Genomic DNA, 24,733 nt, shown 5'->3' with positions numbered 1-24,733 from the left:
AGGGACCAATAGGGATGCAAGTTGGTTACGATCGGTTTGATTTTTTTATCAATTCTTTCAGCGGTTTTTGACATCCAATTGGTTTTCTTGCAAATTGTGACAAGGTGGTAAATTGGTATATGCAAAACACATTGTTATACATGTTTTTCATTTATGTAATTTCTGGGAGACATACATAGATGTTTGCCTTCAAGTGCCTAACTGCAGGTACAAATAGGGGACGTAGCTTGGTGATCTGTTCCTTTGTTCATGGTTACGCGAAACACTGAAGGACGAAAGTAAAAAAAACGTGTTTAGCTTTTGTTTGTTTTGACAAGTCTAACTGTACTGTTTATTATTTATTAGATAACACGATCCAGAGCTGTCGCTACAGTCCAGCACTTACCGGACACTGCTGCACTTTGTTTCACAAAGAACTGTATTTACACCATGAGCACTTTAGCATGCACTGTGGACAAGTGTACGTGTTTTGTGTTTCGTTTGGGTGTTTAAGAACAGGCCTGTTATTTCGGGACCAACCCGTGGATTACAATAAAGCAATACATGCCACTGTATTGCTTCTCCCCATTATTATTGACTGTGTTTGTGTGTCATCAGAAAATTGGATTTAAAAAATAAAATAACATGGCACCTGGATTACTGTTGTCTGTCTGTTCATTAATCACTGCTGCATTCCTGCACCTGAACAGTTAACCACTTTGCCACAATCCCCTATTAATGCTGTTTCGTCAGCCCAGGTAGTTTAATCAGTGTAGAAATCAGACAGTTAGATTAAGGTAACATTTTGGTAACATTTATAATTGCATTCGATGACGATTGCAAATAACTTTTCTTCAGTGAGATGTACAAAAGTATAATAAGTATTGTATATAATATATCACAATCTTAACACACAACCTCCCTCATTATTTGAAAGAATATATCTGTAATGTTAATAAAAAACAACATCAATCACATCAACAACATCAAAGGTAAATCACTATCAATTAATTTTTACTGAAATAATAAAAAATAAAAAACACAGGACCAGTTTTCATTTCATATCCATGCCCACTTTTTTTTTGTGCTAAACGGCAATATTTCTGATCTGAAGTAAGATTATTTGTAAGAAAATGTTCTCATGCATCACTGTTGCAAAGCTGTTTCCAGCCAGCCACCTCAGAGGGACATGGCCAGGCCCATAAATGTTATTAAAAGAGAAGTGTTGGTTATTTCAAAAGTATTTTAGATGACAATTAATCTGTTTGGTACAAAGATTATAGGCACCAAAGACTGAAAGACTGGTTGTCAGCCCATCCACAAACACACCAATATCATCTGCTCCAGCAGTACGGAGGTCAGTTCATAGAATGTAAAACAGTCCAAATGTCCTGTAATGCTTAAAATAAAACAGGCTTACTGCGATAAAAGTTTTTCAAATAAAGCCGTATACTTCTCTTTTAATTATGCTAAGCCCATGGAATATAAATGAAACTAAAATATGAAGCTAAACATATATTCCACAATGTTTTAATGGTTTAACCTTGGTGTTCAACTTCTGAATTTATATACGAAAACAGGACTCGATCAAAGCAATAAAACAATGGGAAACACAGGAGCATACAGTCAGCACTCGGATATACGACACTCAGATACACGTCAATTGCGTTTTACCGTCCTTATATTAAGAAACAAATCTAATCCCCATTATATATATATATATATATATATATATATATATATATATATATATATATATATATATATATATATATATATATATATATATAAAAAAACAAAACTTACGTGCATAGTCAGTGTACATGCAAACCACCAGTTTTCTGATACAAAGCCCATCTCTTCAATGTTACAATTTATTTGTCTATCCATCACGGCCCGCATTTAATTATTTTTTTGTTTGTTTGTTTTTTCTCGCATGCCAAATCAGTCTGCCTTTACTGTGCAGTTAAGTGCTTCCTCCAATTTCACATGACGAAAATGAAGCAAAAACAAAGCGAACGAGACAAGCTACGGTAATGTAAAAAAGTTTATCATTAAACAGTGTTGGATATTGTGACGCTTTTTTTTTTTTTTTTTAAATCTGATTTTTTAATTGCTTTTGTGCATTTTCATTTGCAAGTGAACTGTCACATCAGGACCTTATCGAGCACTATAATCTGCGATTTTGAATACTGACTTCAGATATTGCTAATTCTGGAAACTTAAAAAAATAAAATTAATCTTTTGCTAAATGCATTGCCTTTTACATTTGACACATGGATAACATTTAGATTTAAATTTTGCTGATGCGTTGTTAAATCAGAATATTACATACTGCTACAATACATACCAGATTTAAAAGTATGTACTGTATTACAGTACACGTGTCATCTGTTTTGGCAAGTGATATTTTCAAATCATCGTTCTGAATTAAAATATTTCTGTTGAAAGCATAGTATTGTACCAACAAAACCAACTACAGTACATCCAAACGGAAGCCTTCTTATTTTAAAACAAAGACCTTTCAGTCATGTATTTTTGACAATGTATCTTGAAAAAACAGAAAAAATAGACAAGGGTTGGAACGGGCCAAAATTAAATAATCAGATATGCGTCACACTCGTTCAACCGTCACCAGGGTCGGAATACATGAGTGCTAACCGTATATGAGTTAAAGCTTTTTTTCCTCTTTTGCCATAGATTTATAAAGGAAAACGTTTTATAATAACACAGTGCCACCCGATGGCAAGCAGGAAAATACCATTGAGCATTCAGATTCCTCTCCCACTACCCAATGTGCCAATGTGTAAGGATTGAACCAAGTTTGCCTTATCCCCTTGAAGATAAGCCCACAGAGCAGATCAGGTTAGAGTTGAAACCAACTACTGGTAAAAAAAAAAAAAAAAACACAATGAATGAAATCAGTGGACGCACAAAACAACAAAGAAGCCAGAACCAAAACAAAAACAAAGAAAGCAGTGGGCTGATGGCAAGCGAACGTTCACTGTGCTGTCCAAACAATTACTTACCCTCCGGTCAATCTTATCCCCCTGTAAATCATATAGTAAAAAGTTTGAAATTCACAATGCGTTTCATTGATTTATTTCATTTGAATTTAATTGTATTTATTCATTGCTATTTGTCAACTAATTTGAGCTCATGCAAAAGTCAGCAAGTATAAAAAAATAATCTTTAACATATTCAATATCGTGTTTCCTTTTTATTCATATCCAGTTTGGTATACTACATTGGACAATCTACTACTGATGCTTCAACATTGATGTGTAGTCATGATGTCTAAGTCTGCAAATGGCAGATGTGAAAAAAAGTTTCCATGAAATATGATGAAAAATACAACTCAACTTTGTGCTGTAGTCATATTCTGGATCTAGGTAATACTGCAGTCTGCTCTGCCTGACCCCCCCCCCCTTTAAACACAATAAATGCATGTTTCAGGGTAAAAATCTTGTAAACCCCTTTTTCATATTGCATCTGTAAAGCTTTAACATGGTTCTTACTATATTTTAAATCACTGTTCTGAACAAGGTTCAATTGCAGAGGACTACATTCTTTACGAATGTGTTATGATAAACATATGTGGTGTGGTTTTTGCATTAAAGACTATTAAAAAAAAAAATTCTAAATAACATTTACAGTTAAAGAAATAGAACTAGGTTGTAAAATAGTTTTTAAAATCTGTCATGACGTGAATATGCAATGGACAGTGGTCTAAATTATATTTAAAAAATGAGTCACCTATTTTGCCCATGGATACGTGTCGAAACAAGGTATTACAACTCAGTGGATCTCTTCCTGGCTGAACAGCTAACAAACAAGCACTGAAACCACATACAGCTGAGGCACTAGAGAACAGACGGGTAGAAAAGGCATCACTGATGGCGCTGGCTTCTCCCATTGGATGCCAGGTTGCTAAAGCTGGAGCTCAAACTATAATAACTGTTTTGGTAAGAGATTAATGACTTTGGGTGGCTGCTGTGCTAGAATTAAAAGCCACATTCAGCCTTAAGGCAGAAAGGCAGACATTAGGATCAGAATGCAAGTTATAGCAATGATAATTTAACAAAATGCTGCTGGCTCAACATTTGCAGTCTGCCAAGAATTAGCTCACTATAGCGAAAATGCTTTTTGTTAACCAACTTTTTATTTGACACACTTCATAGATAATTCAGCTTTTGCGTGTGTTACACATTTTGCATGGATTAAAATGTCCATCCCCTCCCACCCAAACCCAAGTTTTGGTTTCAAAGTATTAAATGCCCACATGTGAAAGCAGCTAGACATGCACTAATTAACATACATTAATATATACTGTAGGAACTTATGCCATATGTAGCATACACACATTTGCACACATGGGCTACTCCTTCACGTGAAACTCAAGGGCACATTTTTGAAAACACATGGTCGTAGATTTCTACACCCTCATTTCCTGGAAGGAATTGGAGACTGTAAAAACTGAGTAAAAGCAGGTGTTTACTTGTAAGTAGGGCCCACTGTTATGCGTGAAATACAGGTTTAAACCCAGCAAGTCGGGCAAAGGCAGAAATGCAACTTAACTGCCTGCAAATATAATTCATTTAATTTCATTAAAACATCAATCTCTCTTTCCTACTTTCACCTGATGAAGAGACCTTTGAGGTCTTGAAAGCTTATGATTAATTATGGTTTAGCTAGTCCAATAAAATGTATCACCTCTCCTTCTCTTTGTCGATCCTCTGAACTGATACAGCTACCATTTCATCTATCAACTTCGTTTCATTGAAAGAGTTCTGTTTGTATGTGTTTATATTTAGGTCAAAGTTATGCTTTTTCAGTCACATACCTGCGAGAGAATGTTGGTACACTGCTGCAGCAGGGAGACTGGAGGGTTGCCCAGGCTTGTTGCTAGCTGTACCCTCAGCAGCTGTTCTTTCTGTGTCAGGTTGTCCTGCAGAGCATGGGCCAGAGCTACAGCCGCACACCAGTTAGACACCGAGTCGGTGGAAAACAGACCACCACACAGCAGCTGGCCCGCAGATATGGAGTTGGCTTTAAAACAAATTTCAAAAAGGTAAAAGCTCAGTTTTTAATTTGATAGCACACTCCAATAATTTATTTAACTGCCGCAGTTTAAAAGATTAGAAAGATTAAAATCTAATAATGGACTTTAAACATATGGCAAGAGTATGAAGATGCAGATTTTGGTGATATTAGGTAGGTGGTTATCATACTATAGCGTTAAGGTGAAGGGCAGTGGACCCAGACGAATCTAACGATGTTCCACTTCCAGGGGCCCGAGCATTTTAATTAATAATTGGTAGTAACCCCATTTGCTTTAGTTGTTTTTTTTTTTTTTTTTTTCCCCAAGACTGCTTAATAAACTACTTTATATAAACTGATAATGAGATGGACAATAGACTTGTAAAATAAAAGGACTGACTGTTAACATTTTTCAAAGCAGTTACCTACCATCTATAGTTGATGGCAGTAGAGTTGCAACAATCTCTCCTTGTCCCTTCTGATTCTTGTACAAGAAGCACTGGAAGCAGTAGAGAACAGCACAGCGCAGAACAAACGGTTGTTTTTCATTCACCATGGACATTAACAGAACTACTATGGCAGGTCTGTTAAAAAAAAAAAAAAGTTCAAACAATTGATTGATCACTTTGTCTAATACTGGGGTATCAATTGGTTATTTTACAGAAACAATAATAAAAATGGGTCAAAACATTTATTAATTCTCTAAATGGGAATAAACCCATTGCGACTATGGCCTTGTTTAAAATATGGAATTTCAAAAAGAAAGGATATAATTACATTACAGGATATAATGTTTTTTAAAAGAATAAGCAAACCATCCTAGTTATACCTGACATTATAGAAATGAAGCACTGGATTAACATAGTAGCTTCTGTCTGGTGCACATGAGTGTGCGAATATACATTTGTTTGTAAACGAATGACACACTGCACTGTTTTATTTCCAAACACAGAAAGCAATGCCTCACCGTGGGGGGTTGGAAGGAGCGTTTACTGAAGCAAAGTAGTCCTGGTTCACCTGGGAGCCTCGGATGACCTCAGACACAGTGTTAATTGTCTGCAAGGGAAAAGATTTTAATGGTCTAGTGGAAAAATGTTGTGTGTTAAAAGATTCCCCTTCACTACAGATAATATTTGCCAGTAAGTCTAGAATAAACATTGAATATATACCATTAACTCATTCACTCCGTTGCCCCAGATACTGCTGTGAGGCATCCTCTGAGCAGTGACATTCGTCCTGAAGGACGCCTACAGGTTTCTGCACATTTGTGCCGTTTCTCAAGGGCAAAATGTAAAATAAAGAAATAAAAAATACACTTTATTGCACCATGTATAACTAGACTACAAAGACCACACACTAGAAAAACAAAAGAAATACTAAAGTATTACATAAGGTTTTTTATTTTTGTTTTATTTTTTGGAAATAAAATAAAATATTTTGGAAATTAAAAAATTAAACCTTATATCTATAACCTGATTAATTCATTTTGATTATGGTCATGAATTATAATTTTTCTAACAACAAGTGGATAAATCTGGCATCATCCTAAACAAGCCGTCTCACTGCACTAGGTAGACATTTTGATTTCAGTCCGTTCTGTATACATGTCTGAAAATATTGAAAACGACCTCCAGAATTACTTTCATTATTTATAGCATATACCAAGAATGTGATTTTGACTTTCTGTGTACTATAAGTAGTGTTCTGTGTTTCCGGTTTATTACGAATTGTACCCGAAAAATTACAGGATTTCTTGCTGTATATCCTAGGATATAGCAGACGTTTAGATGTCAGATGATCAAATAACATTCAAAACGTGGTTCTCTGACACTTCACAAACATATTAATCACCTGATTATGTTGGCCAAGCAAAGTCCAATTATTGTGGCAATTGCTGGGTGTAGCAACTACAATCTTGATCAAAAAATAAATTGAAATACACGAAAATACAATATTTTAAGTGCATGAATTTATGAATATTCAAAAGAAAACAAATGTTTCGAAGTATGCAAAAACCAAAAATAGCAGGAGTGGGTTAGATGAGGCAGAAGCTGCATATACTGCTGCACTGAGGTACACGTTTGCGCTGACAATAAAAGAACATACTGAAAAAGGTAAGCAACACATTAAACTAAAACAAGAAAGTGAACTGAGAGACAATCAATACATTTATCCTGCTTTTACATGTGCTTTAATTAAAAAAAATGCAGAATGACTGTGTTAATACGTTTGTCAGAGCGCTGTGTTTTGCTGGACAGCCAAGGTTTATTGCATTGAGGGATGTATTGGTGACTTCAAGGCAAATAAACCTGGCTTGTTTGTGCTGAATCATGTTCATACCTTCTGTAGATACTATTTCCAACAGCACAGCGATTGCCCAAATTACCAGCTAACTTGGGAAAATGTAGCTTCGACTTGCACAGATTCTGTTTCATAATACATGCCAGGGATATTAATCAGAAACTTATCATATTCCACATGTAGTGTTTTTTCCTGAGATTTATTCCCCCAATTTTTACCTATGTTTCAATTAAAAACTATTTTGTACCAATTTTATCCCTATTTTAATATATGTATGGTACAATAAAGTTACCTCTGGTTTCAAATTGAAAGAAAACTTCACGGTTGTTTAAAAAACTGAGATACTTTAACATTGTATCTTAAGCTGAGCCACTTCTCTACTGGTGTACTTTATGTTTCTAAAGGTTTCAATGATAAACGAGGGATGATCGTGTGTACAGCCCTTAATATAAAAAACATACCAGCTTTACTTAAGTTAGTTGGGGATTTATCCACTTTAGGCAAGAATGGAAAGCGCGATCTGTGCTCAGAACTGTTCTGTTCATGGTTTTTCTGTAGTGTAAATGCTTCTTTAGATATACTGAGGTAAATAGGATGAGTTCTGCATTGCTCTACACAATTAGAATGTTTAACCGGGAAGCCCATTGAAATGGTATTGGCAGCAACGCTGGCACTCTAAACCCATGTTGCCGGGCTGAAGGAGTTGATAAAGAATACTACTAATAAAATAATTAGGAGTACCTAAAAATACAAAAGAGATTAGTCTTGCCAATAAACTTATTCACTTAATTATGATCATATTTTCCTTATTTCTACTCCAGATATTATTCACCAATCAATTTGTCAGCTTTCCATGGCCCAAGCAATGAAGAAAAGGCACAGTGAAGTGTTTAGCTCACAGTCCAAAATAAAAGCACGGGCATGTTGACTGCACTAAGTTTGGGACCTGAACTAATGTAAATATATATCAGCAGACAATAATAAATAAAACCCTCCTACCTCAGTAAGAATGTCAGCTGGTACACCAGTGGCCATCAGAATGCCACAAAGCTGCTGCAAAAGGCCGCAATGGTACATCGACTTCTGACAGCTGCTTGTAGCACCAGGCGGGTTAACGGGAGAAACCATCACTCGAACAAGCTTAAAAAAAAAAAAAAGACACAGCGATGCAAGTTGTTGTGCATCTTTATCGTAAGACACTAAGTTGCCTGCCTGTATTTATTCATGTTTTATTTTTAAATGTGTTTATAGGGTTTAATTAAAATTTCTTTAAGTTTTTTTTTTTTTTTTTTTTTTTTTTTTTAATAATTACTTCACAATTCAGAGGAAAAAGATGCAGTGTTATGTATCATCCACAAAAGTCAATCAATCTTTTACCTGCAACATCAGATGGAGATTGGTTACTTTCTGTGCCGACCAGCCAGAGTTTTCATCTCCTACTTCAAACCAGGGCTTCATGCGCTGTATGTAGGAGCCCTCCTTGAAGAAGTTCTGATTAGAACTGTTGTTCTTCAACAGATTCAACAACAGTAGAAGACAGTCCTCAACGACAATGCCTATATAGACAAAAAAAAAAACCCTGGAACTTAACTTACATTAAATTTACTTAATTACTCTCGAAATAACATATAATATTAACTCGATATTGGTCCCCTGGGGCAAAGTGCAAGACACCTCTTAAAATATCATATCAAAATAGTTCTATAGCCAGAGTTGGCAACCTTAGCTCGTTTTTGATCAAACCAGGCCATTCAAGTTTTAATTTATATTCAGCATGGCCATTTCAACATTTAAAGAAATGGTTACATTTAAGTCCTGCAATGGAGTGGACTGGGAGAGCCAAGGTTTCCTACCACTGTCAGAGTAGCAAGAAATAACTAAGGTACAGGAAGGAGCTTTTAATTAACCTCATGGATTATCAGTTTGGAGTTTCAAGGTTTTGTTTTCTTATCACTGGGATGAATCACTGATAAACGCCTCTGTCTCATCAAGGTCTGCTCACCTCCATCACTATTCCCTTCTTCTGTAACGATATCTAGCAGTCGCTCAAATGCATTTTCAAAAGCTACTATTTTCTGAATGGCTGCATTGCCTTTAGTCAGATGCTGCAACAATAGCAGACCCTGGGGAGAAGAAAAAACAAGTAGCCTGTGCAATTATTTATTGTTTTCTTAATTAAACGTTATTGTAGCAAAATGTTACTAAACTTGAATTAGGTATTTGTTAAACTTCATTCAGATTTTTTCAGCACTTTGAACTGTTTTATAAACACTTACATCATTACGGATAACTTCTCTGGAGTCTGCTAACAAATCCATCAACCTCGACACACCTGGAAGAGAACGTAGATCCATGAATGGGTAAAGTTCCAGCAGCAACATGGTATTTAATAAAGGCATTTATTGCTACAATTAAGTGACTATGGAATGTACTGTCAGGGATAGCTTGTTATTTCCATACTAAAATAACTAAAAGTTAAAAGAAAAGATATCTCAAAATCTAGAGCATTCCAATTATTTGTTTTTAATTTTGTTTTTCCCCATCAAAGCATATCACACTTGGTTACATAACTGACATGCAAAATAGCATTTCATAACCTTTGTGCTTCTGCAGTGCCTCATTGTAATGTTTGTAATGACAGTGTTTGAAAACAATTAACAAAATTGAGGCAAGACAAATGACTGCGTGCCAAATGCCCTGTTTTACATTAGGTTTATTAATTACCCATTGGGCTCACAAGAATGACTGCCTGGACCTGAGAGCATTGGTTCTTTAAGAGGGCTGTCAGAAGTTTCACTCCTGGCCAACGGACATGGAAATCGAACTCCTGAAATGAAAATGTTCACTTTGTGAATGTGTATTCTTACTTCAGGATGGAAGTAAATCTCCAAATTCTTTAGGGTGGGTTGATAGACTGTTTTAAAATATCGGATGCAATGCCATGGCACCTCACATTAGTTTCTTTGCTACAGAATCAGGTCCCTTTTAATGAATCAATGATTTTGTGTTGAACTTCTCTTTAAATGGCACCACCAAAAACATCTGTGCTGCTACTACTAAAAAATAAAATATCAGCATCTGCCTAAAACGTTGGTTTGTTTACATTAATGCGTCATTTAGCAGATGCTTTTATCCATAGCGACTTACAGAGACTGGGGGTGAACTATGAACCGCCGCATCAGCAGCAGTTGCAAAGTCACTTACAATAGGTCCTCAGTTTTAAGTCTCACCCGAATATTATCTTCTAGAAAACGGTTAATGCTGTGTATACTAAAACAAAATTGGTAAAGAAATTGACTCAGTATGTCCCTCAGGAAAAGTTTAAAGAATCAGGCTGAAGTTAGATTTACACTGTGTGTGTGTCATGGATGCTAGAACGACAGGATGGCATAACAAAAAATAAATAAATAAATGTAGCGCGAGCCAAAAAACTGAAGTGCCTGCTAGTGGCGTGATTTGTAAAATGTATATGAAGATTATCTGTGGGTTCTGCCAGAACTGCATAACAATGAATGGCAGGTATTAAGACTCACCTCTAAAAGACTCAACAGGAGGGTCACATTTTCTTGTTCTTTAATAAAAATCCCTGTAAACTGACAACCTAGGTCATCAGCTTGCTTCTGTCCATTCTCATCTGGAAAAAAGACAGCAAAGAGTCATTACAAACCTGAAGTAATCAATAAGCATACTCAAAAAGTGTTTGACAACTTAAAAACAACAGAATGTCAACCAAAAATAGAAAGGGTTAGTTTGTAAGCAGAACGAACAGCTGAAAACAGTCTGCACCGCATTATAAATGGTGATTAGTTTTGTACACAAGCATGCTTTCAAATGAAAATAAAGAATTTAGAATGTGCCTGACAGAACTGACAGTAACTCTTCACTGTGTGTATACATTTGTTTTAATGTAAACAAAACATCTGTTAGATTTCATTAAAAAAAAAATTAACGTTTTCATCGGTTTTGTAAGTTAATGTTTTCAATCAAAGAAAAGCCAGCTGAGGCAAAATAACAACCAGAGCACTCAGTGCAAATGTCTTTGGTTTTTAATCTGCCAGCCTATATCAGATTTAAAAAGTAGTGTTAATTTGTTTTTGTTTTTTCTTTTGGAGTTAACAGGTGGCGAGGACTGGAGACTGAAACCCTCTTTCAATCTACTGACCATGTGCAGGTTTACTGCTTTGCTTTCCAGAGCTGGAAGGTCCACTATCTGTCAGGATAAAGAAGGATGTTCAGTCCAGGATGGATCTCTTCTGATCCAAGACTGACTTTGCATAAAAACAACTGGACTCCGTGTTGGTGACACCCGAATCATGCTGAAACTGCTAAACCCAGTCACAATAAAACTGGGTCTTTCAGCACTAAAGAAGAGAGTTCAGTTTCCAAATACCCTTGAATGTCAGTCCGAACAAAGGACATTTTCAAAATCTCAATTGAAATAATATTACTTTAAAAAAGCAAAACTTGTGTTACCCTAATCTATTGGAAAAAGTAAAGTGTGTAGAGGCATGCATGCTAGTTTATTATTTTTTAAGCATACATTACCACACTACCTTACTCCCAATCTGATAAAGGGCAAATCTTCCTGAAAAGCCGTACGTTTTAAAGAAATAAATATTGAATTATCACTACAGGTTTGCTACGACTTATTGAATAAGTAAATACTTTCTGGTAAAAAATAAAAATAAAAGTGTATATCCATATTAAAAGAGGACACTTACAATTCTAAGTGGATGTAATACATAAAAAGGTGCCCATAACAGTCACAAAGACACAGACTAACAGGTAGAGGAAAACATGCTTAGCCAAAAAAAATGCAAGTGACAAACTGAAAAGTACTCTCCCCATATATTAATGTATGACAGGTGTTTGTAATTTTATTTTTTTATTTATTTATTTATTTTTTTAAGTGCAACTAGACAAGAAACTGTGGTTATAAAGCATCATGCACAATTAAATGTTTTACCTTCAGATTCATCTGCAAAATTATACATGGAAGAGAAGAAAGAGCAGAGCATAATTGGTCATAAAGAACAAATCAATTTCAGTGGGTTAACAGGTTTAGTAGCTTTTAGCACTAAACCTGTTAACCTGTTAATTATTATATATTGTAACCTACTGTAAAGATTAAAGTCTCAATAAATCAATTTTTTTTTTTTTTCATTTGTAAAAGTCTTCTAGTGGTTCTAGGACAGTTTTAGGGTGGTTTATTGATCACAGGGTTTAACGGCACACATTAGATGTGCAATACTTGATACAAGGGGGATCAGTTAGCATCAATTATAGGGCTGTCACTCGATTACAAATTTTGATCGGTTAATTTGTGGGCATTAGTTGATTAATCAGTAGATTATCCATGCACATTTAAGCGGCTATTCTGCATAATACTTAAATCAATAATATACCCAATGGGAATGTTGTCTTTTTAAAACAATTTTTATTATTATTTTAATTTCAGTAAATGTATCAAATGTTACCTTTCCGTCCTATTACCCTAATAAAACAGCTTTAGGGGCCTCTGATAACTCAAATTATACAAGCCCCAAGCACCTGAGTTATGTGTACTGTTCTGGGGTAACCCCTAAACATCAAAATAATTAACAATGCACAAACTCAGAAACAAAAAACACTCCAAGGTCAAGGTCAAAATCAACAGTTTATGTTATAGTCAGCACTCGGGTATCCAACCCCATAAAATGTTGACTTCAGAAGGTTAAACAAGTGTGATGCGTATCTGATTATTTCATCTGATTTGACGTGTATGTAGGTGAGCACATTGTAACCTGCCCCCTCCCGCCCAAACGACCACATGCCCTGTATACACAGAAACACACATTTCCAACAGAAAGAAAAAATATGACTTGGGTTTAAGGAACTGTATAGGGGAACTTATATCTGACATATCACAAAAGATGGATCATGAGGATGGTAGATCATTCATCGAAGATTTGATTCAGCGGGGTCAAGGAAGGATATTTACAGAAATCTGTCTCAAATGTTTAACAATTTGAAGACAATCCTCCTGTTAGTTTTGTTTCATCTTAAGGGGTCTTGCACTGATTCTTTCATTGAAATTTGTTAGCGCACGAGTTGGGGGAATAACACAGCAATAAAAGACAAATGTATCTTTTTTCAGGGAACACAAATCTGTTCACTTCCAAATGAAAATGCACAAAAGCAACTAAAGATTTTCAAAAATGCATCAGTATCAAAAACTGTTTAATGATTAATTTTACGTTATCATAGCTTGTCTCATTTGCCTTTTGTTTTGGTCCTAATCAATTAAAAGATTTGTTAGGAATCTACAATTCTAACCAATAATCAATACATAGTCAATACTATTGTTGCAACAATAAGTGATTTAATGCATAACAGAGAAATGCAAATACCTTGTTCCTCCTCTTCATCATTAGAGATGATGTTATACAGAGTGTCCAAGGCATAGCCAATTATTTCAGAGTCTGAGCTACAATAAGGGACAGAAAAATATAGTAAACCAATAGCAGTAAACCTTCACTGTTGAAAAAGATCACAGAGCACTGAAAAAGTAGCTGACCTGCAGAAAATGGTGGACCTCACATTACAAGTATCATTTTATTTTTATTATTATACAGAAAAATGTGCATATATATATATTTTTGTTACTTTTTTTTTTTTTTTTTTTTTTTAAATCAGAGCTGTACAGACCTCTGTCCCAATAACACAAGTCTTCCAACCAAAACATAAGGGACCCTTATGCACAGATTGTGTCAAAATCCACAGAGCTAGAATCCAACCTCTATGCAAAAACTGTTGCAATAGTTGACTTTTTTCCTTACCTGTCTGTCTGCAATATATGAATTAAATGACCCATGGCCTGACTGGCAACTTCCAAACGATATTTCTGCAGAAAATTAAATGCAATTAATTTTTTAAAATATAATAATAATAATAATAATAATAATAATAATAATAATAATAGCATTTCGTAAGACAAGTTTGATCTACTTTAGGAAGTCTAAGACATGAAGAAACTGCTGTCATTCTTGGACAGAAAACAATCTGTCATTCTTAATTGCTGCTTTGAAAGTTGTTTCAAAATTGGTATGCAAACGAGGTCTAGTGAGCAGCCTTATTAGAAAGTTACTACAGTTCGAACAACTTAAAAGCTTGTGACTCTTGCAAAAAATATTGTACAAATGTGTGTAAAAAAAAAAAAAAAGTACCATATGAGCCTTCATAATGGTGAGGGAATGGAACATGCGCAATTGCAGACTGCTATAATAAAGCACACCCCCTCTAAAATAATGAAAACTATTAATAAAAGACTGATGATCATAATCAATTTCTTAATGCACATTGCTGCGATTTGCGTAGCAACCACCTCTTTTGTTATTGCAGTCAGCATGGGCACTACAGTCTCTTCTGCTTTTGTCCCGGGAGCCTCCTCTACAGGCAGTTAACAATACTATGGTATTCGAAGGACAGCCATGGAGATAAATACAAATGGCCACAGAATGAACCCCAAGCTTTCCGATGCTACAGGAGAATTACTGCTTATTTCAATAAGGTACATATGTGTCCATAACAGTACTGCTGAACAATTAAAATGTAAGTTGATACTCAAAGCTCCAGGTACTTAGACAAACAAATTAGATCGGCAATGGGTTACTAAGAGTTTACTAAGACTTCTTACAGACATGACGATTAGCTTAAAGACATGTGAATGCTGAGAAACTCAGTTCTTAACTTCCCCTTACTGATTGACGCATAAGCATGTGCAATCTTTGGGGAGACTGGTTTTAAAAAAAAAAAAAAAACACTGTCCATTCAATTTAGAAAGCTGCACCTGTTGTCAGCCAGCACCAGCAGTTTATCAAGTTGGACCCCACTTTGCAGTACTAGTGCAATGCCAGTAGCAAAAGGATTCCTTTAGGAAAGCAGAGAGCAGACGCACATTGTTTTCTCATTCGTTCAGGAATCTTAAGGAATGTAATCCCGATTGAGTGGAATTAACATCTAGCAGTTGGCAGCTTCCTGAAGGTTTGAAGAACAAGGTCAATTCAAGAGCATGTTAATAAAAAATTAAATTAAAAACTGCATATATATTGTTCTTCTCAACATCTTTCCTTACCATGTTGGTCATTAATGGAAAATGTCAAAATGCCCTGTGCATGTTCCTAATGCATGTAAGGCGTTGCTCCTGCAAAGTATGATGGTACACAGAAGCAACAGAAAGATCTCTAAAGCACTGCAGCAAAAAACAGACACATTACTACAACTGCAAAGGAAAGGCAATACAGTAATCCATCGTGTATCCGCCATGATCAACCTCTTCAGCACTGCTAGTTTATTATTGAACAGAGAAGATTAGTTCAGATATTGCAGATACTATGAAAGTGTTTGTACACTGTGTTGTATGTGCTCCTTGCACTGCCATTGCTGGTAGTGTCACATGAGCTGTTCAGTGTGTTGATATGTAAATAAATCCTGTTTGCCTGCGGAGTGTATTGACTTTAACGATCTCAATCTCCTGCCTGTCACTCAGCAGCAAATGCACGCACCCACACGACTACCCTGTCACAAGCATTAATAACGTGTATCTTTGTAAAGAAGGGATTTAGGGTAGCTCCCTAATAAAAGCTAAATCTCAAAACAATAATTGTGTGAATATAGTAATTGTTACAGCTGTGTATAATGGTATTTAAAATAGGATTCATGTATCTGTCTTTTTACATATCCGCCCTTACTCTGGTCCCACTGCAGTCGGATATGCAACTGATTATTGTCTTACCCAGCGAAGCGGTACAATTAACTAAGGAGAAAACTAATAGTTTATTTTTTGTGTGTGTTTCCTAAAAACACCAAGTTAATTCAGCGCTGCACTATAGTACCTATTAAAAACAACATACCTTGGATAAGGCCTTAAGGGCCCGGACTGCATCCCGCCGGTCTTCCAGTAAGGTCGAGGAAGCTACTCTGTCACATAGCTTCTGAATCTGTCAAATCAAGCAGGGAAAAAAAAAGTGAATTGAAAACTGATCTAAAATTCTCCTTTTAGGTATCTTACCCCTCTCCTTGAAACCTTTTAAAAACAGCCATTTCCCATCATGAATATAATAGAAAAGTGTAAACACACAGTTAAAGGAAGTAAAAACTTCAAGCTTAGTATTTCATTTTTTGTTTAAATCAAACATGCCCTGTTTTATGAGGATCTTGCATGGACTTTCATCAATTGCAGTGTCTTGATACACTGTAAACTACTGTAAATAAATGCTCTATGTGTAAAATCAAAATGTCAATACATACAAAAGTAAGTTCTCAAAATCAAGTCTACTTTGTTAATTTACATGATAGTTTAAAAGATAAGGAATTGTAATTTATTATCTAGACTTGCAGCTTTTGAACAGCATGAGGCTAGCATGAAAAACAATCTTATTTACTGTTAATTTAATCTTTTGATAGCTATTTTAGAAGAAGTCTTAAGGCTGGTTTGCAGTGCTGCAATAAATCATATTTGTAGGACTTCTTTTTTAATCAAGTATAGCGCAACCATGAAGTGAAGCAATACTGTATGCAGGGTCTGTCTTTTGCCAGAAACTTAAAATACTGTGTTTGGTTTCCAAGAATTAATAAAGCTTTTAATACAAATAATAGAATTACTAGTTAGTCAATTCCTGGCAGAGCAAGACTTCTAAATAATGTCTATGTGTCTTAAAATGTGCAATTTACAAGGTCGTGACTTCCACATTATCCTTCTATACACAAACAAAATCGTACTCCCGTGTTTACTTTGGGAGATGGTCTAAGATTACAAGTGTACTCTAGGGTTTAAGCATTTAGCAATCACTTGATACTCATTTTTGGCTTGGCTTGAATGTGGCAATGTGCTTTTCAATCTAGAAAGCGACACTATGGATTTTGAAATAATGCGCCGAGAAGATAAGACATATCACCAGCAATTTCCAAAGGAAGCACAACCACTGAAAGAGTTGTCCTTGTACTTTCCAACAGTATGTGTGGTCCTATCTACCGCAGGGACTAAAGTGCCTTAACTTCTGTTCAACAGATATGACATTTGGGTCAAGTCAAGCTGGATAAATAACTGTCAGAAATCTATTTTGTCCTCATATTGAACATTTTTTGTGTTATTACCGCCCTGTCATTTTTTAAAGTAGAAATATGCACTTCTAAATCCAACATGCAAAAAACAAACTACATTTCTGCACTGGACAAGGGTTAACAATGGCAGGCAACTATAACCAGCTCTGTATTCTCCAGCCAAAGAAACAGCTGGCAACTGGAAATAAATGTGCTGCACATTATCTTTCAGATCTTTTTTTTTTTTTTGCTGTAGTCTAAAGAAATCAATTCCAGTGATCAACAACATACATAATGTAAATAAGTATTGTACAAAATAGAGGGGGAAGGAGGTCTAAATTATGGAGTACCAATATCTTTTTTTTTTTTTTTTTTTTAAGCCAATGTAAACACAATTTATGTGCAATATAACAAAATTATGTGCACAAGACTAGCAACCTATTGATCATCCTGCAAACTAATGCTGCAACAATTGTAACATATTCAGCATCCAGTCTGTTTGCCACCTGCTGCAAGTTGTGTCACATATTGGCCGGCAGCTACAAACACAGCTGCAGTCTTAACATGAAATCCTGTTAATATATTTAAATACAGATACTTACTTTAGTCTGGCTCACACTAAGCCAATCAACACACATCGGAATAATTAAAATGCCAGTAGTTTTGATATGTTAAAGATTATACCGTTGTGGCAGAAAAGACAATAGTCCCTTCATTCCAATTTTCACCTTTCCTTACTTCCTTGTAATGTTGGGTGAAAGCTCAACATTGTATATCTAACAATTGCATGGGGGTGTTTGTTTTGTTTTTTTTCCATAGAAATCCGCACGTTGCCAAGCTAGAGAAGAAAGCGTACTTTACGAATTAATTTGAAGCAAACGTCACACATTTTTGTGCAACGTCAACTAGGTGTTAAATCACTATTTCATGGCATGATGAGAATAATACACAGTATGCCATTGACTTTACCATCACATATTTGAATAAGGCAGAAAACACATTAGGGATATCCTACTTTAAAATAAAAGTGCATCTTCTAGCAACACATAAACGCTAGCTGGCCGAGATGCACTCCCATCCCAATATATAATTCCCCAACCCCCTTCTCGGCTCTGTGTCAAGGCAGTGGTCTTAAAAAAACACCCTCCCCTTTCGACTCCTTGAACGAACTGCGTCCCATCCCGTTTTGAAACGCAGGTCACCAGCTACATTAGAATTAGATCGAATCCACTGATAAATCATTCGATACATAAGTTGGGGTTCTTTCAAATACTGTAAAGGTATCCAAGTTAACTAGCCTGCTTGCAAATACTGAATTTGTCAGATACGTTCTCAGCGAGATCGCTCGCCAGTCTTGTTATGAAATGAAAGCTCACCGTCTCTGTTCCAGAGGGTTGTGGCCCCGCGGGCTGCCCTTTCATCACTCCTCTCAGGAAATTCATCTTGCTTTGAGGCTTCTTTTAGTTAATAGAATGTAGTTTGGATACTTATTTGCAATTAGTGATTTCGGTGTTGTTATAATGTGTTCTCCCCTTCCCCTGATCCGACTTTGTTATTGGGCTGTCTGAAGACTCCTGCATCGGCCCCGGAACAGCGCTGTCACTGCGCATGAGCAGAAACGTGGCGCAACGTGGCTGCTCAAAGAGCGAGAAGGCTGTTTTAAAGTGACAGTATAGCAAATAACTTGCATAGTTTTAATCAGGTGTTTAAAAAATAACTACACTATACTATTTCTAAGCAATACATTTAAAAAAAAAAAAAAAAAAAAAAAAAAAAAAAAACAAGGAGCTGTTCTACATAATTTTGTTTCAGCTTACAAATTGACACAGAGTTTACATTTCGTGAGCTTTGTTGATTTAATTTTTTAATACTTCTATGTTGGAGAAAAAAAGCTTTGAAAAATCATGAACCAATGGCGCTTCTGGCTTCTGCATTGTGACAATAGTGGCTCCAGGAAAGTGAAATACATAAAGGTATTGCGTGCCCCAGTTATTACACTGATGGCGACACTAGCTGAAACATTTGTCTTCTTGACAGCTGGATTTTATTGGAGCATTTTACAGCACTGAGAAATCAGGCTGGATTGCATCACCACCTGTCACAGGGTTATCTTTTAAAATAGATGGGCCATTCAATCAAGGGTGTTTCACCAGAGCTGTAAAATGTTCCAGCTATGGCTTATCCTGACAGTGTATAGGCTGGTCAAATTCCCCCATTATTTTTGTATATTTTTAAAGTTTTGAATGTATAGACTGAGTGAAATGATATGCAGTGTAACCAGAAACTGTGATTTTTGATTTGTACTTCTGTGCTTTATTTCATTATGTAAAACAATAGTTTCTGTTAGTTTCTCATGGCTTAACTCTAAAATCTTTTGGCCAAATTGAAGATGGCAAAGTCATTGGATGTTGTTGCCAATTTATTTGTCATTCACTGCAATAACTCATTAGTGACAAATAGTATTCATATGGATCAAGCCCATTCAATCCACTGTTAAAAGTTGTTCATGTAAAATAACACTGTGATGATATTTATTAAGTGAATTATTGTTTTTAATAATAATCATCATCATAAAAAAAGAAAACAATATGTGGATCTACCAGACTGAGATTAATTCTTTGGCAATAGTAGTTTCCATTCAAGTGGTTTTTAATAGCTAAATTTGTCATTTTTTTTTTTTTTTTGTTAACCAGCACTGTGCCTCTACTCTGGATATACCCGAATACAAGGAATGGGTAATACTTTCAGGAAGCATATTGGCAAAGAAACTAATTTTGTGTCTGGAAAAAATCAAAACCCTTCCTTTGTTTCTGATAGAATAAGATAAGAACAAAAAAAAAAAAAGATATGGTAGCAGTCGCCATGTATAAAAAAAAAAAAAAAACTGAGAAGATACTGAGCAAAATGTTTGTGGGTTTTTTCACCGGGCTCAGAGCAGCTCAGTGACTTAACGCACCCAATATACTAAGCAAAAATGCATTGTGATGTCATTGCATTCAACTCACAAGACTTATATTCAAATTACAAGTCCCTGAATCAAGTTCAGCTCATAGCAGCATGCAATGGTGCAGTGACGCTGTAACTGTGGTGTTAGAATGATGTGACGCCATACATTTCATCACAATTGGAAGAGGATTCCCATAGCTAACAGTGGAACATATGTACAATGGCTGTCAAAAGTATTCACCCAGTTTGACTTTTCCACATTTTAATGTGTTACAACCTGGAATCAAAATGGGTTTAATTCGGAGTTTTTGCCACTGATCAACACAAAAAAAGTCCATAATGTCAAAGTGAAAAATAAAATCTACAAATTGTTCCAAATTAATTACAAATATAAAACAGAAAATAATTAATTGCATAAGTATTCACCCCCTTTGCTATGACACATCTAAATAAGCTCTGGTGCAACAATTCTCTTTAGAAGTCACATAATTAGTTGAATGGAGTCCTCCTGTGTGCAATTAAGGTGCTTCACATGATTTCAGGTTAAATACATCTATCTCTGGGAGGTCCCACAGATGGTTAGTACATTTCCTAACAAAAACTACATCATGAAGACGAAGGAACATTCAAAGCAAATCCGGAATAAGGTTCTTCAAAAGCACCAATCAGGGGTAGGATGTAAAAACATTTCCAAGGCATTGACTGTCTCCCAGAGCAAAGTAAAGTCCATTATTAAGAAATGGAGAGAATATGACACAACTGTTAATCTATCTAGAACAGGCCATCCTCAAAAATTGAGTATTCGGGCGAGAAGGGCCAAGAGGTCTATGGCAACTCTAAAGGAGTTACAGTCTTCCACAGCTGAGCTGGGAGACACTGTGCATACGGCAAAAATAGCCCGGGTGTTTCACAAAACTGGCCTTTATGGGAGAGTGGCAAAAAGAAAGACAATGTTGAAAAAAACTCACCTCAAATCAGCTAGAGTTTGCCAGAAAGCATGTGGGAGACTATGAGACTAAGTGGAAGAAGATTCTGTGTTCTGATGAGACCAAAATAGAGCTTTATGGCCTCAACGCTAAGCGATATGTTTGGCGCAAGCCTAACACCGCACATCATCCTGAGAACACCATCCCTACCATGAAGCATGGTGGTGGCAGCATCGTGCTATGGGGATGCTTCTCTGCGTCAGGGCCTGGAAAGCTTGTGAAGATAGAGGGCAAAATGGATCCTGCAAAGTACAGAGAAATCCTAGAGGAAAACCTGATGAAGTCTGCAAGAGACCTGGGACTTGGGAGAAGATTTATTTTCCCAAACATATAGCCAAAGCCACACTGGAGTAGCTTAAAAACAAAAAGGTCAATTTAATAATTGTATTCTAATTGTAATGTTATGAGCTATTTCATGGGCCTTTCTGCACTTTCTCACCTTTCTGCACCTCTCCTATCTCTTTCTGATAATTAAACTCTACATAAGAGCACCGCTAAATCTGGAGTATGTACACCATATGATCCAGGATAACTTGCTGATGCTAGGGGGAATCTGGCTCTAGCTGGGCCACTCACTCAAAAACAACAATAACTTATCCGTCAGACCTGGGGAGACTTATAGAGAAAGTTGATACAGCAATGATATATTGATCGATTAATCATCTACAAAGCAACAAGCAATTAATCACACCTGTTTGGTAGTGATATGAAATTGTATTGAAAGACAATTACAACTAATACAAAGTATTAACATAGCAGAGTTCACTGTAGCACGATGAGAAGAAGCATCCCCTGTCAGTTTTGCCTCCCTAATCCATAGGAGCAGCCTAGCCAATGCAATGCTCCCTTCAGAATCCGCAGCGAAGACCAGCGACTCGGCACAGCCAGGACATGAACCTGCACAACACTTGTCTGTGCTTTTACCAGGTGAGCTGCAAACAACTAATTCAAAGTTAGCCAAAATAAGTAATTTAAAATATTAATTTGTTAATATTAAGTTTCAGACTAAGAACGATAACTTACTGAGTGCTATTTTATTTAGGCTAGCTGAAGAGAAATTTATTCAGTGCTATTTTATTATAGTTATCTGAAGAAAAAGTACAATATAGCTGTTAATTTTCTGATACTGTTTGAAAGTAATGTCGTGAATAATAAGAAAAGAAAAAAAGAAAATCAACTTACTCTTCCTAATCTACATTAATGACTTAGATTCTGGTATAGTAAGCAAACTTGTTAAATTTGCAGACGACACAAAAATAGGAGGGGCAAACAAACACTGTTGCAACAGCAAAGGTCATTAAAAATGATCTCGACAGCATTCAGAACTGGGCAAACACATAGCAAATGACATTTAATATAGAAAAGTTAAGGTATTGCACCCAGGCAATAAAAATGTCCATTATAAATACCATATGGGAGACACTTACAATGCATTAGTAAGACCTCATCTAGAATATTGTGTTCAGTTCTGGTCACCTTGCTACAAAAAGGATATTGCTGCTCTAAAAAGACTGCAAAGAAGAGTGGCCAGAATTATTCCTGGTAAAAGGCATGTCATATGCAGACAGGCTAAAATAATTGCATCCATTCAGAAGCCTACATGGCAATCTGATTGAAGCATTCAAAATTCTAAAAGGTATTGACAATGTCGACACAGAGGACTTTTTTGACCTGAAAAAAGCAACAAGGACCAGAGATCACAAATGGACATTAGAGCTGGTACCCTGGAATCATTCAAGCAGCTGCATGATGAGATTCTGGGATCAATAAGCTACGAACAACCAAACAAGCAAGATGAGCCGAGTGGCCTCCTCTCTTTTGTAACCTTTCTTATGTTCTTATGATAAACTTGTAGTAGCACTGCCATGAAAGGAAAGCACCGATGAGCAAATGTTGCAAGTTGCATTCTTGCTTTCTTCAATCTGAGATATTGTGAAATATTGAGTATATATTTTCAATATTTTGCAACTAGAACCGTAACTGAAATAAGAACCTGCATTTTAAAATGTCATAGAAAGATAAGGTGACCGTGAAACTATAGAAATAAATAAATAAACAAATAAATAAATAAAACCTCTGAAAATCTAATTTGAAGCTACTTCATTATAGTAACACTGTGGAATCTGATTGACAGCCAATTGTGGTCAGCCACTGCAGTATTGGACAAAAACAGAATCAGTGTGATGCTACCGTATTAGGACCACTGTGAAATCCTCATTAATGGTAGTGAGTTGGTCTGTTAATTGTTCTTCTGGGAGTTGATAAAGGTAATCCCAGCAGTCCCAATGTTGTCTGTAAGAGTAGAAACAGGCAAATTAGCATAACCTCCTGTGGCAAAGTGGCTGCTGATTGTGAACAGGTGCAGAGGTGATGCAGTGGAAGAACAAACACAGACAGGAAACTGTAATCCACTTAGGAAGGGGGTCTTTTATTTATACTCCTGGTCTGGTGACCAAACAATAAATCTCTGGCAATAAATACCAATGTATAATGCATGGAGGGTATAACAAAGGATTGCAGCCCAAATAATAAATATACGCTATCCACCCCACAATTGTACTGAACACAATCACCAGTCTGGGTGAGTGCAGCAGTGCTCGTGGTGGGTGATAACTATTTATTAGTGACTGTAGTGAAGTGCGGTTCCAGCTTTGTGCTGGCCCAAGGCGACAGCTTCGGAAAGTATTAGCAGTCTGGTGATTCACAACACAGACAATTACTAACAAGCACAAACAAATAAAACACTCACGAATATCTCTATTAACAGTGGTTACTGCGTCTCTCACGGTCCTTCAAGTTCAAGTGCAAACCAAGCGAAGGAGTAGATTGCGATTCTCCGTTTCCTTTTATGCAGTCACTCATGACCCCTTGGTAAACAAGTGCAGCTGTTTGTACAATCTGCAGCTGCTACGCCGTTTTCTTTCCAGGTCAATACATTCTTGCAACGAAGTCTGGCCTTCTTCCAGATTGACCGACTTCCCAACCCTGGAAATGCACTGTCGGGCCAGCCTGTCCAAAGGACCCTACTTTTGCTGCTTAGCGCCCTCACAGGTAGGGAGGGAGATTTACTACCAAGATTCATTATATTTCTGTCACACCTCCAAACTTAAAACTGGTATAATATACAATCAATTAAGACTTTAATGTTCTTGGTTCATTGGAGGAGTTCAAGGCACATTATTGCTCTGCCTAATCCCCGGACCATGCTGCTGAATACTGTATTTCTGACCCCTCTGTTCTGGGACATATGAAACAGCATACTGCAAAGTGCAATAAATAAAAACTAATAACTGATGGCATATTATTGGCCATTATGGTCTCTTCAGCTTTACATATCTCGCACAACCATAAAATAAAATATTATTATAATTAGTAGCAGTAGTGTTCATATTATTATTATA

At 36.2% G+C, this 24,733-nt stretch overlaps 1 protein-coding gene across 6 annotated transcripts in view; it reads right to left on the bottom strand.

Annotated features, from left to right (window-relative positions):
- LOC121297203 (general vesicular transport factor p115-like) overlaps positions 1 to 19,009 on the bottom strand; it is a 29,491-nt gene extending 10,482 nt beyond the window's left edge. Inside the window, exons 1-16 of one of the 6 annotated variants that reach the window (XM_041223345.1) lie at positions 18,777 to 19,009; positions 16,212 to 16,298; positions 14,139 to 14,203; positions 13,710 to 13,786; positions 12,287 to 12,298; positions 11,483 to 11,530; positions 10,854 to 10,954; positions 10,045 to 10,147; positions 9,597 to 9,652; positions 9,323 to 9,443; positions 8,698 to 8,876; positions 8,320 to 8,460; positions 5,987 to 6,075; positions 5,449 to 5,603; positions 4,823 to 5,028; positions 3,009 to 3,029 (exon numbers count right to left, since the gene is read on the bottom strand). In XM_041223345.1, coding sequence (XP_041079279.1) covers positions 3,009 to 3,029; positions 4,823 to 5,028; positions 5,449 to 5,603; positions 5,987 to 6,075; positions 8,320 to 8,460; positions 8,698 to 8,876; positions 9,323 to 9,443; positions 9,597 to 9,652; positions 10,045 to 10,147; positions 10,854 to 10,954; positions 11,483 to 11,530; positions 12,287 to 12,298; positions 13,710 to 13,786; positions 14,139 to 14,203; positions 16,212 to 16,298; positions 18,777 to 18,842 — 1,527 coding nt within the window. In that variant the 5' untranslated portion in view covers positions 18,843 to 19,009. The remainder of the gene's footprint in view (positions 1 to 3,008; positions 3,030 to 4,822; positions 5,029 to 5,448; positions 5,604 to 5,986; positions 6,076 to 8,319; positions 8,461 to 8,697; positions 8,877 to 9,322; positions 9,444 to 9,596; positions 9,653 to 10,044; positions 10,148 to 10,853; positions 10,955 to 11,482; positions 11,531 to 12,286; positions 12,299 to 13,709; positions 13,787 to 14,138; positions 14,204 to 16,211; positions 16,299 to 18,776) is intronic. The other 5 variants (XM_041223362.1, XM_041223368.1, XM_041223353.1 and 2 more) reach the window with 5 other exon arrangements.
- Between the last annotated feature and the right edge of the window lie 5,724 nt (positions 19,010 to 24,733).

This window comes from Polyodon spathula, chromosome 2, assembly GCF_017654505.1.
Source record: "Polyodon spathula isolate WHYD16114869_AA chromosome 2, ASM1765450v1, whole genome shotgun sequence".
In the NCBI taxonomy this organism is placed as follows: domain Eukaryota; kingdom Metazoa; phylum Chordata; class Actinopteri; order Acipenseriformes; family Polyodontidae; genus Polyodon; species Polyodon spathula.
This window is presented reverse-complemented; position numbering and strand designations above follow the sequence as displayed.